At 50.4% G+C, this 15,703-nt stretch overlaps 1 protein-coding gene across 7 annotated transcripts in view; it reads right to left on the reverse strand.

Moving 5' to 3' along the window:
• The window catches only part of MTUS2 (microtubule associated scaffold protein 2), a 663,674-nt gene that overhangs the window by 17,897 nt on the left and 630,074 nt on the right, over window positions 1–15,703 (reverse strand). For all 7 annotated transcript variants that reach the window (XM_051834132.2, XM_051834128.2, XM_051834131.2 and 4 more), the window contains one exon: window positions 3,990–4,204. In XM_051834132.2, coding sequence (XP_051690092.2) covers window positions 3,990–4,204 — 215 coding nt within the window. The remainder of the gene's footprint in view (window positions 1–3,989; window positions 4,205–15,703) is intronic.

A 15,703-nucleotide genomic window follows, 5' to 3' on the forward strand; every position in this document is an offset into this window, starting at 1 on the left:
CTGCAGGGTCCATCACTATACGGAGACAAAAGTCACTAGGACGTGAATGGCCCCCGGCAAGCTTATACTGGCCCAGGCATCCTCCTCCTCCTTCTAGAAGCCTGAATGGGGCTCCTTAGACACCTGCTGGGCCACCGCCGGACAGCTTTCTGGGCCGTGCCACGGAGGAGGCTGTTGAGATGCCCACTAAACAGTCCTTGTTGCTTGGGAAGGCAGCTGTTGCCGAGACGGGACTCCGTTCCCACAGCTGCCTGCCATGCAGCCTGGCTGAGTTACAGTGCGGCGAAGGGTTGGAATAGCCACCACCTCTGGGAGGACAGAACGGAGCTGCAGGATCGACTTCACGTAGCCATCTGCAAAATGCAACCACCTGGAGCGCTGACAGCTCCCCCTGGAGAAGACGCGCATTTTGGACGGAGACGCCTGGGCTCTGCGCTGTCTCTTCCATGTTCATTCAACCCAAACCAGATTACGCTCCTATTTGGCCCCATCCCAGACATGTAATGTATTCATAGCGGATGAGGCAGAGGGAGTGACTTCAGGGCCAGACCCGGGAGAAGACCGATCCTTGAAACCCAGCTCTGTGGCTGCTCACGCCTGCGGAACAGCCAAAGGCAGCCAGAAAGGAGGAACAGAAGCTGGGCTGCAAGGAACCGTATTTGTGGCAAACACGACAAGTCCAGGGAAAATCTGTTTTGCATGGTCTGAGAAACGGAAGCTGTGGCAATTGGCTTCTGTTAACAGGTAGCTTGATATAGAACAAGCATGATCTTGGTTAAATACCTTTATCGTCATACTTTTTAAAAATTTTTTTAAAGATTTATTTTATTTATTTGAAAGTCAGAGTTACATAGAGGAGAGGCAGAGAGAGAGAGAGAGAGAGAGAGAGAGAGGTCTTCCATCCGTTGGTTCACTCCCCAGAAGGCTGTAATGGCCATGGCTGTACCGATCCAAAGCCAGGAGCCAGGAACCTCTTCTGGGTCTCCCACACAGGTGCAGGGCCCCAAGGACTTGGGCCATCTTCTACTGCTATCCTAGGCCATAGCAGAGAGCTGGATGAGAAGAGGAGCAGCTGGGACTAGAACCAGAGCCCATATGGGGTGCTGGTGCTTTAGGCCAGGGCTTTAACCCACTGAGTCACAGCGCCAGCCCCGTCATACTTTTAAAATAGGAGTTCTGCCATCTCTTTATGTCTCATTAAGAAGGAAAGACCCCTCCTCACCTTAGGATTGCTCAGATTCCTAACGGGCGCCTGCTGGGTTCAGGAACAAGGCCTTGTACCTCCCGGACGCTCACACCTGCACGTGGATCATCCGGGGAGCTTTGAAAGCAGCCCCAGGCCAGGCCCTAGCCAGCAACTGCATTCCGTTCATGAGTTCCTCGATCTCTTGCCACATCTCCCAAGTGATCCCAATGTGTAGCCAGGCCAGGGACCACGCACAGAGACACAGCCCTGTCCCTTGGGCGAGAGGAAGATCTGGCAGGTGTTGTCATCATGGGCTCCTGCAGCGAAGCCAGAGGGGAGGCTGCCTTCCTGAGCAAGCCCCAGTGTGAGCGGAGGGTGACGCCTGCAGCCTCAGCAGGTCCTGAGAGTCAGAACTGATGCATCGCCCTGCCCCCACCCTGCTGCTGACCTGGGCCCCGGGTCACAGGGAGCGGCCAGACTGGAACACCTGATTTTTCAGGTTCCAGAAGGTCAGAGATGTCACTGCTCCTGCGACCAACCCTGGGAAGGGAGGCAGTCCAGTCTGGAGTAAGTGAACCATAGGTTGCCTGCATCTCCATTTCAGCTGTCCCTGTGAGCCCATGAGCACATCTCTGTCTGGACATCAGAACGTTCAACGAAGCGCGGTTTCCTCCTCTTCCTCCCTCCGAAGGTCGGTAGGGGCGTCGCCTGGCGCACAGTGCAAAGGACTCGCAGATCTGACTCCTCGGTCTCCCACAAACCCCTGGATGTCCACAGCAGAGGCTCAGTCAGGTGTAACGCACCCTGATGCGATTTCCGCCATCACTTCTCTCATCGCCGGAAGTCAGTGCCCAACTCCTAAACCTCCCCCTGTCCTGTTTTAAGTTTCCTGGGCACCTCTGAATTCCCCCCATGGAATAAGCATCTTATGATCCTTTTACAATCCTTGCTCTCTGTCCCGGTGTCCCGTAGAGGAAGGAGTGAAGAAATGAGCAGCTTTAGCCAACGTAATGGATCAAGAGGAGCGGAACTCTGAGCCCTCAGGAGACTGGGCACCTTTTAACTGCAGTCACGTGTGACTCAATGACAGGGGTGCGTCCTAAGAACTGTGTCTCTGGGCGATCCTGCCACCGTAAGAACCACAGAGCTCAATCACACCAAGTAAGATGCCTCGATGTAACTGGGTGATGTCACCTCAGGGGAGGGACCGCCGCCATTTCTGGGGTCTGCTGTTGATCAGATTTCACCACGTGGCGCCTGACCGCACACAGGCAGAGTACGGGACTCATTCTCAAATGGGAACCTCGGGACTTCTTTCCTTCTAAGCCCTCCCACTTTTGCAATCCCCAACAGGCTCAAAGGAGGGGTGAGAGCGTATCTCCCAGCAGGTGCTTCTGCACAGGTGAGATCTTGCTGGGGCTCTCTGGCCCTAGGCTGTGCTCCACCAATGCACACGCGCCACTCGGCAGTGGCCTCGACTCCATGGCGCCACCACGTGGCCTCAACTCCGCGGCACCACCACATGAGCCTTGGTTCAGGAGGCGCCTCTGCCACGTGTCCTCTCGCCAGCAGATCACCCCCACCCCACCTTCCCCACTCCTGGCATCTTCTGGACTGGACTAGACTTTCTGCCCTGAGGTTTTTGGTAAATACAGATATAAACATGTCTTCTGCCTAAAATTGGGAACAGACAGTCCAGGGGTCCAGAGACAAAGAGCACATTTGTGTTTGTGCCAGGTGTGAGGTCGGCATGGGTATAAAGGCTCCAGGAAGCAGGTGAAGCCAGACAGCAGCAGGAGCAAACATGCACATGTAGAGAGCACGGGAGGCGCAGTGCTGGGGGCTCTGTCTCTAATCTTAACAGCAGCAGGTACCCTCGGCTGTAGCCTCTCCTAGTCCCCAGTCTCCAGTTCTAAGTGATCTCAAGCAGGCAGGTGTGTCTGGTGTTCATGGGGCTCTAGAGAAAGTGAATGACTAATCAGAGATGCTTACTGCATAGACTGAAATGCAAGCAAGTCAGACTTTTTTTTTATTATAACATCAACAGTACTTGTTACTCTGAAATTTCTCCTGTGTCCCTGTGAGTCATGATGCCCCGGGGTGTAGGGTGACCCAAATGTCCACGATAACGAGCCCCCCACCCCCCCAGCACTAACTTGGGTCTTCTGAGCTGAGAAGAGCACTCTTTACAGCTGCCTGCTTCCCTTAGGCCTATGCTAAGGAGACCAAAGCTTTTCCCAGGGCAGCCCTGTGAATCCTGGCAAAGTATTTAGCTTCAGGGACTCGATGTTCTCATCTGTAAAATGGGGCTAGGAATGGACCTCACCTGGAAGGGTGAGTGTGAGGATTTCATGAGTCAGGGCACGGAAGGAGTTGAAAGCGGTGCCAGTGCGTGTTCACACGTTATCGACCTCTGCCCCCAAAGAACATGAGGATGACGATAAAGACAGCCCTCAAGTAAAATGTGGAACATGCTAGAAGGCAACAAGGGACTGGAGGGGGTGGGGGGGAGTGTGATAAGGAAGATACAGAAAGACCTCCCTGAAACCTTGGAGTAAAGCCTTGAGGGCAGGCAGGCAGTGCCTGGAGGAAAAGCGTTCCTGATCCGGGGCATCCAGGGCTCCAAGGAGAGCAAGGGAGGCCAGAGAGAGTGGAGGGAAGGGGAGGAGGGCAGAGAACAAGGACTGAGGTCACGGAATGACCTTGACGAAGAGCTCTGCTACTGAGCAGGGCTTCCTGCAATGAGGCCTGGGCTGCCCCCTCCCCCCGCCTGCCTCCTCCATCACAGGCGCCGCCCACTGACCTGCTCCTGGTGCTGGCATCGGATCCTCAGCAGCTGGCCGTGGTGCTCCTCCTGCAGGCGCGCCATCTCCGTCTCGAACTGCAGCTGCAGCCGCTGCTCCAGCTCCTGGAGCTCGGCCTGTTGGCGCCAGCCCAGCCGGCGCACCTCGTCCTCGAACCGCCGCTCCAGGTCCTCCTTCTCCTTTTGTAGTTTCTCACACTTGGCTGTGCTAAAGGCTGCGGGGAGAGCACAAGGTCTTTCTTAGCACGCTGGGGCTCGCCTGTGACATCCACGGGCACTCCGCCGGGGTCAGTGCCAGAGCAGGGTCCGATCCTCTGACCTCGCAGAGCTGCACAGTGTGTAAAAGGCTTCCCCCTCCATGGCATTTGATCCTCACAGAGACCCTGCATACGGGGGTGAAACTGGAGCCAGAGAGCCCCAGCGTCTCGCCCATGTGGCAGAAGGGGTAGAGCTGGCCTGTGTGGACCCAGGCCCACACAGCTGCTCCTAGAGGGGCAGCTGTCAAAGATGCAGACTTTTGGGGTGTGCACTTAGGCTCACGGTTATCACTCTGATTAGAACATCCTCAGGGCCGGCGCAGTGGCATAGCAGGTAAAGACACCGCCTGCAGTGCCGGCTCCCCATATGGGCGCTGGTTCGAGTCCCGGCTGCTCCACTTCTGATCCAGCTCTCTGCTATGGCCTGGGAAAGCAGTGGAAGATGGCCCAAGTGCTTGGGCCCCCGCACCTGCGGGAGACCTGGAAGAAGCTCCTGGCTTCGGATTGGTCCAGCTTTGGCCATTGAAGCCATTTGGGGAATGAACCAGTGGATGGAAGACCTCGCTCTTGCTCTCTCTGCCTCTCTGTAACTCTGCCTTTCAAGTAAATAAATGAAGAAGAAAGAAGAAAGAAGAAAGAAGAAAGAAGAGAGAAGAAAGAAGAAGAAATTCCATGTCCTGTGAGTTCCCTGCACTGGCTCCTGATTCCAGCTTCCAGCTAACGGAGAAAGCAAGCAGGTGTAGCTCAAGCTGTTGGGTCCCTGCTATCCACATGGGTGGCAGCGTGAATTCCTGGTTCCTGCCTTTGATCTGGTCCAGCCTTGGCCAGGGTAGGCACCTGGGGAGAGCTGGGAGCTCTCTCTCTCTCTCTCTCTCTCTCTCTCTCTCTCTCTCTCTCTCTCTCTCTTTTTCTGTGCTAAGTGTGGCCTGGGGGAATCACAGCCCCTGAGCCAGAAGCCTGGACAACCGTAACAAGGTTGGGGGGTGCCTCTCATGTCCCGCAGACTTTGAGAGCTGTGCAACCACGGAGATGGAGATGGGGCTGAGGACCGATGCCCACAGCTCTTCCCATCCAGCTGTGGTGCCAAGCAGAGCGTCCTCAGAGAACGGGGGTGTTCCCTTCCTGCTAGCCTGAGGCTTTATATAACCATCTCAGGGTCACCTGTCCTTCTCCACCACTTTGTTCTAGAAGCCCCAGGAGAAGGGTCTGCCACTCTGTGCCCTTCCACATTCAGCCCCTGATCACTGAAGGCAAGCTGACTGCAGGGTGGGAGCCCATGCCAGCAGCCACGTGGCTCCGGCTCTGGGCTCCTGTTCCAGGTCTCATTGACTTTTTTTTTTTTTTTTGACAGGCAGAGTGGACAGTGAGAGAGAGAGACAGAGAGAAAGGTCTTCCTTTGCCATTGGTTCACCCTCCAATGGCCGCCGCGGCCAGCGCGCTGCGGCCGGCGCACCATGCTGATCCAATGGCAGGAGCCAGGTACTTCTCCTGGTCTCCCATGGGGTGCAGGGCCCAAGCACTTGGGCCATCCTCGACTGCACTCCCTGGCCACAGCAGAGAGCTGGCCTGGAAGAGGGGCAACCGGGACAGAATCTGGCGCCCCGACCGGGACTAGAACCTGGTGTGCCGGCGCCACAAGGCAGAGGATTAGCCTAGTGAGCCGCGGCGCTGGCCTCTCATTGACTTTAAAACAGAGATGCGTATAGTGCTGGTTGGCTGTAACCTACACTGGGAGAGTGGAGGTGTGGAGGCGAGGGGGTTGGCTGTGATCTGGAACATAATCCAAGGTAGTCAGAGATCATGGCGACACTCTAATCAAGAATCCCATCCTGGGGCCATGGTGCAGTAGGTTAATCCTCCACCTGCAGTGCCGGCATCCCATATGGGTGCCAGTTCTAGTCCCGGCATCCGATATGGGCGCCGGTTCTAGTCCCAGCTGCTCCTCTTCCGTTACAGCTCTCTGCTATGGCCTGGGAAGGAAGTAGAAGATGGCCCAAGTGCTTGGGCCCCTGCACTCACGTGGGAGACCTGGAAGGAGCTCCTGGCTTCAGATCAGCCCGGCTCCAGCTGTTACAACTATTTAGGAAGTGAACAGCAGATGGAAGACCTTACTGTCTGTAACTCTACCTCTCAAATAAATAAATAATTTTTTTTAAAGAATCCCATCCTCCAGAGGCAGCTGATTCTTTGCCACAGTTGGACTTGGAAGAATCGGGTCCGCATGAGGGAGGATCGAAGGTTTTCTCCCCCTGTTGAAATAAGTGGTGACCTATGGGAACTGTGGGTATGAAGCTGCCAGCCCTGCAGCCTGTCAGCCCGTCACTGTCCCCATGGACGTCTTAGCTGAGGCCTTCCACTGGCCCAGTGTCCTGAGTCCACCCATTCACTGGAGGATTCGGATCCAGCAGTGTAATCAGGGTGTGCTGGGGTGGGGTGCTGCTGCTGCTCCCTACGCAGGCAACAAGGGAGCTCACTGGCTGTACAGAGTATAGTTCTTTATTCACTTCTTGCATTTGTAGTTATTCATTTTTTAATTTTATCTGAGAGACAGGGAGAGAGATCTCCCATCTGCTGGTTCACTCCCCAGATACCCCCCACAGCCAGGGCTGAGCCAGGTCGATGCCAGGAGCCTGGAACTCCATCTGGGTCTCCCTTGTGAGTGGCAGGGGCCCAAACAAGTGACCCTGAACCACCATCTGCCTCCCAATGTGCACATCAGCGGGAAGCTGGAATCGGAAGTGGAGCCAGGACTCTCACAGGCGCCCCAATGTGGGACTCAGGTGCCCCAAACGGCACCCTGAACACTGCACTAAATGCCCATGCCTAGGGAGAGTTTAAAAGCAAAAGCAAAAACCAAAATGACTTTACAAGTCCTCTACTTTTTTTTTTTAATAAACAGATTTATTTTATTCATTTGAATTACAGAGAAAAAGGGAAACTGAGGGAAGGGTTTTTCATCCACTGGTCTACTCCACAAATGGCTGCAACAGCCAGAGCTGGTCCAGGCTGAAGCCAGGAGCCAGGAGTTTCTTCCAGGTCTCCCACTTGGATGCATGTACCCAAGCACTTAGGCTACCCTCCGCTGGCCATGAGCAGGGAGCTGGATCAGAAGTGGACCAGCTGATACTCAAACCAGCGCCTATATGGGATGCTGGCATTGTACGCTGCAGCTTAACCCGCTGCACCACTGTGCTGGTCCCCGCTCTGCATTTTATTATTGCCTTGAGCTAATAACTCTAACAACATGGGTGAAAAAAAATGCGCTCAGAAAAGTCTTGTGTGTCTAAGTTTTAAGCAAATGCTACAATTACTGTTGAAGTTTAATTTTTCTACTTTGCTGAAAAACAAAATCACGGAGAAAAGTTGGGAGAACATTACTGTAAAATGGCAAAAAAAAAAAAAAAAGACCTTGCACCCCACAGCCCCAAATTCCTTAGTGACCCTCCTTCCCAGAGAAGGGCCTTCTCCTCTGTTCACAGGCACTCATCAACACCAGAACACCTACGCCGACACATCAGAGCCCTCCAGGGCTCAGACCCACGCAGGCTTCCCCACAGCACCCTTTCTAGAAAAGGATTCTGGTGCCGGGCGCTGTCCTGTCTCATTGCTTCCCTTCAGACTGGGGCTGTCCCTTGTCCTGTGATCAACTCCCAGGACCCCGACCCCTCCGGAGGGGCCAGCCAGGTATCATGTGGACGTCAGGTTCTGACATCAGGTGCACCTGACGATTCTTCCTGACATGCAGCTTGTGTGTGTTTGGTCGTAACATTGCAGAAGTGGCCCCGTGTTTTTTTTTTTTTTTGATTGAATAACAGTAAATTTGAATAATATCTTTCACACAGCAATTTCTTTTGTTTTAGTTGTTTCTATGGTGGACCAGAAAATACTGTGCATCACTGATTATTGCATGGAGATACTGATACTAATATTATGGTGCAGAGAGGGGGATATTATTAACAGTCCATTCTGGGTCTCAAATTAGTATTTGAGATCAATAGGAAATGAAGATCAATAGGAAAGGTGAACTTGGTCTGAGACTTTGGGGTCCCTGGTGGTGAGGCCATGAGGGAGCATCCCTGGGGTCCTCCCCTCTCCGCCGATGACACAGATCCATAGAAGGAATTTCATTCATGGTAACTGATGGGCAAAGTGGATCTGCTCTGGGAGCAGCAGGGAGGAAATGCCTGCTCCCAGGAGTTGAGCCCTCCCCTCGACCCCGATACCGGCTCCAGCTTTCTCAGAGACCCTGGTCCCCCACCCTCAGCTAAAGGACACCCTCAGGATTTCACCAGCTAGTGACCAAAGCTGTGAGAACCCAGAGACCAGGCAAGAAGTGCATGCACAAATACTGCTCATCCCAGATGAGGGGATTTTAATAGAACAAAGGCCATGAAACACCAATGAAGAAAATAGTGGTTGGTGGTTTGAGACCAAGTTAAAGTGAGGCAAGTGGAGGAGGAAGACGTTTCTCCATGTTGGGAGAAGGCAGAGTCCTCCTGCGGCCAAACACCAGGGCTCCACTCTCCACTGCTGGGGAAGCCCCAGGCAATGGTGAGCCTCCTAGGGATTTCTGAGTGGGAGGTGGGGAGGGGCATCCAGGATGGGCCTCTGTCCCGCAGATCATGGACCAGTGGGTGGGTGGGATAACTCATAGCAGGGATACCATGCTTGCTTGTATCTGGAACAGGGCTACAAAGAAAGGCTACAGTGAGAGGCACAAACCGGCAGGAAACTGAAGAGAGGGTTAGCACCACTCAGGAGGAAACAGACGCAGCTGGAAGCCTGGGAGACAGTTCTCTGTGGGGAGGATAAGGATGAAACTCCCAGAAGATAAAGGAAGGAAGAAACCCCCTTTCTGGGCTGTTGGAGGGAACAGAATTGATCCTGGTGCTTCTGAGGACCAAGTGCTTTCAAATGCAAGTGACAGGGACAGGAGCTTAAATGTGGGGGTGTTATCTTAAATATGAGTGTCGTTTTGGGGTATGGAATGTTCTAAAACAGTGTAGTGACAACCACGCAACTGTGAATCTGATTGAACGCCACTGAGTCATATTCTTGAACTGGGTGGATGGCACGGTGAGTCATGTCTCAATAAACGCTTTCACCAAAAAAGGAAAGAAAATTCTCAAAAAATAAAACGACAGAGAAGATAGTTGTATCTCAGAAGGCACAGTGAATTTTTTTTTTTTTTTTTGTAAAAGGGAAGCTTCTGTTCCGGTTTTAAAATTCTGCACAAGAATGGTGAAGATATAGCCTGGAAAAATAAACCAAATGGGGGCAGCCTACCTCTACAGCATTTTAGAAATGAGAGCTACACACAGATAGATAAGGACCCTAAGACTCATTCCTACTATTTCTTGGCTAGAAATTTGTTAAGTGCAGACAATTCAAATGGAAATAATAAAAATACTAATTATTTATATTGTCTTTGGAAAGAAACGTTTTGCGTGGGAAAATTATTTCTCTTATGTTAATATCAGTATCTTTAACTCCAGAGAATCAAGGCAATAGTTGACCAGACTGGAGATGGACTACAGCAGTCTAAAAAGTAAAGCAACGAGTAAAATCACACGAGTGACATGAATGACAAAAATGAAATGGCATGCCTTTAGCCCAACAATGGCACATGTGCACACCACGGCACAATTTGCTTTAGGGACAAAAGAGGAGGCTAGTTAAATAAATGAAGATAAACACAATATAAATACAAGATAAATCCTATATATAAAAAAGGACACAGATAACCAGCATAAATGTAACACAAAAATTTTGTAGTATCATCGAATGATGTCTGTCATGTATTTTTAAGCTGGAAAAGGAAAGATGTAGACAATGTGATCGCATAATTCCATCTGTAACACAAGTTTACCTCTATTTCTATCCCTTCTCTCTTTGGAGGTTGTGTGTTCAGTTACAAGGCTCACCTGTAATGATAGGTATTTAATAAAATCCATGGGGTGAGCATTTGGCCCACAGGTTGACAATGTTTAGCAAACCTGCCTTCCTTATGGGAGTGCCTGGGGGTGGGGGGAGTGCTGGCTCCAGCTTCCTACTAGTGCAGACACTGGGAACAGCAGTGATGACTTAAGTAATCGGGTTTCTGCCACTCACGGAGGAGATCCAGATTGAATTCCTCACTGCTGGCTTTGACCTTGACCCAGCCCCAGTCTTTGCAGGTATTTAGAGAATGAACCAATGTTGCTTTTTTTTTCTGTCTCCCCCAAACAAGTAAATAAATAAATAGTTTGATTTGCACCCTTTATGAATAAAAGGATTTTAGCAGTTACTCTCATGACGAAGGAGACACCTAGATTTGTGCAAGGCTACGACATTCGGCAGCCCGACCTCTGTGCTTTACCTGCTGTTCTATGGTCACTGTGCAGGATGATTCCTGTACTTGGAACTCCACGGGGCTCTGAGGCGACCAGTTTTCACCCCAGCACTGCCCCTGAGCTGCGCCATTGCCTTCAATAAATCATGAGCTGTTGGTCTCAGCTTTTCAGTCCATAAAGTGGCAAAGTAACCATGTTTTTTTTTTTTTTTTTTTTTTTTTTTTAATACCTGGAGTTCCAATTCCCAAATTCTCAACTACTATTATGCAGCACGAGAGAGGTGATACTGAGATTCCTGCAGTGAGCCTGTGTTGGAAGCTGCGGCCTCAGAAGATACTGGATCATAACAGCAGCTGAGGCATAAGGGAAAAAGGACCAATAAAAGAGTCCCTCAAGAAATAAGAATCTTCTTGCCTCTGGGAAATCTTCAGAAATGTATCTATTCTGGCGTTCTGCACACTGAGATTGATGCAGGCTAATTTAATAATGTTGGGTAACATCTGGAGTCTTACTTGAATGATTTCTTTATTTCTATGCATGTGAAAATGCTGGGTACATCACTCCACCCTAATCAATCCCTAGAACCTAGGGCACTGAGAATATAAACATTTTTAAATAGTCATTGAAAAACAATAATATTAGGGGTGGCCAAGAGAACACAGCAGTCTAATTCATAAGCATGAGTTTGAAAAGCTAAAGCAAAATGAAAATCTGTTGTATAGCTTTAGATGATTGATCATCAATAATGAACAAGGCACTCACATGTACTCTACACACACATTGTGGATGAGGGAGTATATGATGTAAAATATTAAAACATGAGGGGCCAGTGCTGCGGCATAGTAGGTTAAGCCTCCGCCTGGGGTGCTGGCAATCCCAACTGGGCACCAGTTTGAGTCCTGGTTGCTCCACTTCTACTCTAGCTCCCTGCTAATGGCATGGGAAAGCAGTAGAAGATGACCCAAGCCCCACACCTGCGTGGGAGACCCAGAAGAAGCTCCTGGCTCCTGGCTTCAGATCAGCTCAGCTCTGGCTATTGTAGCCATTTGGGGAGTGAACCAGCAGATGGAAGATCTCTCATTGTCTTCCTCTCCCTCTCTCTCTGTAACTCTGCCTTTTGAACAAAATCAATAACTCTTTAAAAAAGGCAAATCTTTAAAAATAGTTAAAATATGAGTAACACTGTATTTGGAATATCTTCACTCATTTAAAAATAGACACCAATCTGCCCACGTATGAGTATAAATCACCAGGATGGAGTGTGGCCCTTGAGACAACAGTAAAATTGCTGGTGGAACTCTTTGTAGGACAAGGTTAATTTCAAACTTAAGTGGGTAGGAGAATGTTTAGCAAGTGAGATCAGTTTGCTTTTTTAACAAAGGCCTCTAGAATAATTATTAAGTTTTCACTGGTTTTCCAAAGAAGTCCAAGGGTTGGTGGACACAGCACTAGACTCAAAATGAAGAGAATTATCTGGATCTATGGCTTGTGAAAAAGGCTTAGAATATTATAATACCTTGCATGTCATCGGGGGTGCTTTATATATAACAATTATAAAATAAGTCATTGAAATATGATGAAATTATATTATTATATATAGTATAAGTAATACATAGGCTGCTACCATATTGAGAGTACATATTCAGGTATACACACAACAGTGTCATATGCTGTTGAAACAGTCGCGAACCTTATACATTTTGGAAGGCAACACTACAGTTAGAGGAAAGATTAAGTTGTTTTTGTAGGAGATATAGAGTAACTGAAAAGACAAAATAGCTGTCAAGGGAAAAATGTAACATAAAAACTATCCCTAATCTCACTACACAAAGAAAATAGAATTTGCAACTGCATGGCCCCTTCATAGCACTGCAGTGCCATGAATTCTTCCTATTTTGTCAGGAATTTTCCCTGTCTTCCTATTTAACATCTTCATGGGTATCTGTCTTATGTTGATGTAACATAATCTATATTGTTGGATACTTAGTGTGTTTCCAAAGTTGCTATGACAGATAATAGAATGAACACATCCATCCAGGTACCACTTCGCTGTTTAGCATTAGGATAAATTCCCAGGAGTGGAATTACACAGGTTGTGAACTTATTTTAGGTAGTGAAGTTGTGCTTTTGCTTTTCCTCGATCAAATGTGTGTCCACCAGGGGGAGCTGTGATGCCCCAAAATGCCCTCTGGTGGCCAAGGACTCCCCTGAGCGCAGCTGGGCATGGCCTGGAGACACTCTGATGCCAGGGATCCTGCTCTGGCCCTCCGACCCTCGTCCTCTAAATCCTTCTTTCTGATGCAAGGGTGAAGGCGAGGGGAAGGGAGGGCTGAAAATGAAAGATGGAAGGAGCGTGGATCCACTGTGGAGCAAGAATGAAAAACCAGGGAGCTCCCCCATCCCTCGTCATCTTCAGGGCCTGGTGACCAATAGGGAATTCATGCTGAAAACCAACAGCTAGCATTTATAGTTGCTTTCCGAGTGCCTGGCCCTCGTCACACTCAGTGACCTTACCCGGTGTCCAGCACGTAGCTCGGCGTCCATTTCCCTAAGATCCAAGGTCAGGGTGGGAGAAGGTGGGGCCTCTCACCTTTCCTCTACCCTTCCACGTGGGAGGCACCTAGGACACCAACTTACAACACTGCAGACTTCAGGCAATGCTTTGGCAGATGAAGGGACTTCACAGAGTTCATGGAAGATGGCATTAAAGGTGAGCCGATTTCCATGTAAAAATTTTTTTTTGAAATTTGAGCATAAGGCAAGCCTTGAAAAAGTTCACAGAAAATGCATATTATAAAAAAAACTATGCATGGATTTCAATTGTTTTTTTGTACCAACATAAAATTATCTTTTAATTCTATTCCTCATGAACTTTTTTTGAAGTGCCCTTGTGTCTTCCTTCGACCATCTACTGGATAGCAGTTCTTCCCCTTACATGTGAGTAGGCAACAGCTGGCCCTACCCCCCCTCCTTTTTTTTTTATCTCTGGCCAGGTAGACAGGTCAGCAGTTAAAACAGTCCCTCAATTTGGGGAGCCCCTGTTGAGCACCACAAGTAGTTCTAGGCATAGTGGCTAACAAGACACATTGTCACAGATGTCAAGCAAGTAAATGAGCAGAAAACTTAGATGGCAACATTTTAGATAACAAAAGCTTTAGGTCAGAGCAGCGAAGATAATAAAACAGGGGAAATGCTAAGGAGGGATTGCAGGAAGGGGAAGCCCACTTCAATATTCCTTATTTGAATTTATTAGAGAAAGAAACTCTCATCCGATGGCTCATCCCCAAATGTCCTCAACAGCTGGGACTGGGCTAGGGCCACGGCCAGGAGACGGATACTCAATCTAGCTCTCCTTGCATGGGTGGTAGGAACTCAATTATTGGGGCCATCACTGCAGCCTCCCAAGATCTGCACTGGTTGGAAGATGGAGTTAGGAGCTGGAGCCAGGAACCAAACCCAGGCACTTGGATGTGGGACAGGGATGTCTTGACCTCTAGGCTAAATGCCAGCTCCTGGGAAGGCTACTCTATGTAGATGGAACAAGGCAGGCCACGTGAAGAAGACACCATTGGAACAGACTGTAATGAGAGCAAGAGTGCAGTGCAGTGGAGCAAGGGTGGTCCAGGCAGAAGGAAGTGCAGGTGCAAAGGCCCTGAGGTGGGAACGATCCTGCCACCCATGAACAGAGGAACAGAGGACCCAGGAACAGAGACCACCAGAGGGACCCAGCATCGTTGGAGGAGGTGTGGAAGGAGGCGAAGGTCCAGGGTCAGGGAGCAACAGACTTACACGGGCCTGTGGTCCCTGGGGAGGATCAGGGCCTCTCTCTGCAAACAGTGGGAAGGCCCTGGAGGGTCCCCAACAGGGGGTGACAAGAACTAATGATGCTTCTAAAAGATCCCTCTGACAGTTGGGTGGATGGCAGAGTGCAGGAGGCCAGGGTGGAGGCTAGGAAGCCAGCAGGAGGATGGCCTGGGAGCCTTGGCAGTGGCCAGAGTCCACCCGCTAGCCAGGAGTCAGGCGGTAGCATGGGGAAGAGTGGCTTGACCAGGGATGCACTGGGTTGTATAGGCAACTTGCCTTGCCCATGTGGGATGACATCACGAGGGGAGGCTAGGAGCCCACAGGACTCTGGCTGAGGGTCCCAGTGGGTGCACTGGAGGTGCCTGCCAAAGACCCAGCCCCATGCCACGGGCACTGAGGAAGCCTTTACTGGGTCTATGGATTGATGGATGCACACACAGGGGCCTGTGGCTCCCAAATCTTACAGTGGGGTTCTCCTGCAGGCCATGGTACCCAAGAAGGGCCTTCCAAAGGCCGGATTGTCAATCAGCACAGAAAACAGACACCTCAGGGTGCTGGACCGTGGCAAGCCCCGGTACACGAGGATGCTCTGTGTCATGGGGCTCACATGCTGGGGTCCCTTTATCACGGTATGGAGGTCTTAAAGGCATAAGCTTCGGGAGAGACCCTAGTACTGAATAAAGTCCCTGCAGAAAAGCTGGGGCTGCCTGACACATGTATTTTTCTCCCTGAGGGGCTGTAACCATTTGGAGAAGGAACATATGAGGTTTGTCTGCAGCACTGCAAAGAGCATTTTCTAGGCGTCAGGAGTTCCGAACACTACGTGGCAATGACAGCTTTTTTAAAGGAAGTGGACTGTCTTTTTTATTTTTTTTAAAGATTTATTTATTTATTTGAAAGTCAGAGTTACATAGAGAGAGGAGAGGCAGAGAGAGAGAGAGAGGTCTTCCATCTGTTGGTTAACTCCCCAATTGGCCGCAACAGCCAGAGCTGTGCCAATCCGAAGCCAGGAGCCAGGAGCTTCTTCCTGGTCTCCCACGCAGGTGCAGGGGTCCAAGGACGTGGGCCATCTTCTACTGCTTTCCCAGGCCATAGCAGAGAGCTGGATCAGAAGTGGAGCAGCCGGCTGTTGAATCGGTGCCCATATGGGATGCTGGCACTGCAGGCCAGGGCGTTAATCCACTGCGCCACAGCGCCAGCCCCAGGAAGTGGACTTTCAAGGTGCACTGTTTCACTTCCCCATGGGTCAGAGTTTGGGAACCCAGCCACCCAACACCCACTGGATAGTCGTCCTCGGTGCCTTGTGGAACTCCTGCCCCAT

The sequence above is a fragment of the Oryctolagus cuniculus genome, chromosome 9 (genome assembly GCF_964237555.1).
Source record: "Oryctolagus cuniculus chromosome 9, mOryCun1.1, whole genome shotgun sequence".
Taxonomy (NCBI): Eukaryota; Metazoa; Chordata; class Mammalia; order Lagomorpha; family Leporidae; genus Oryctolagus; species Oryctolagus cuniculus.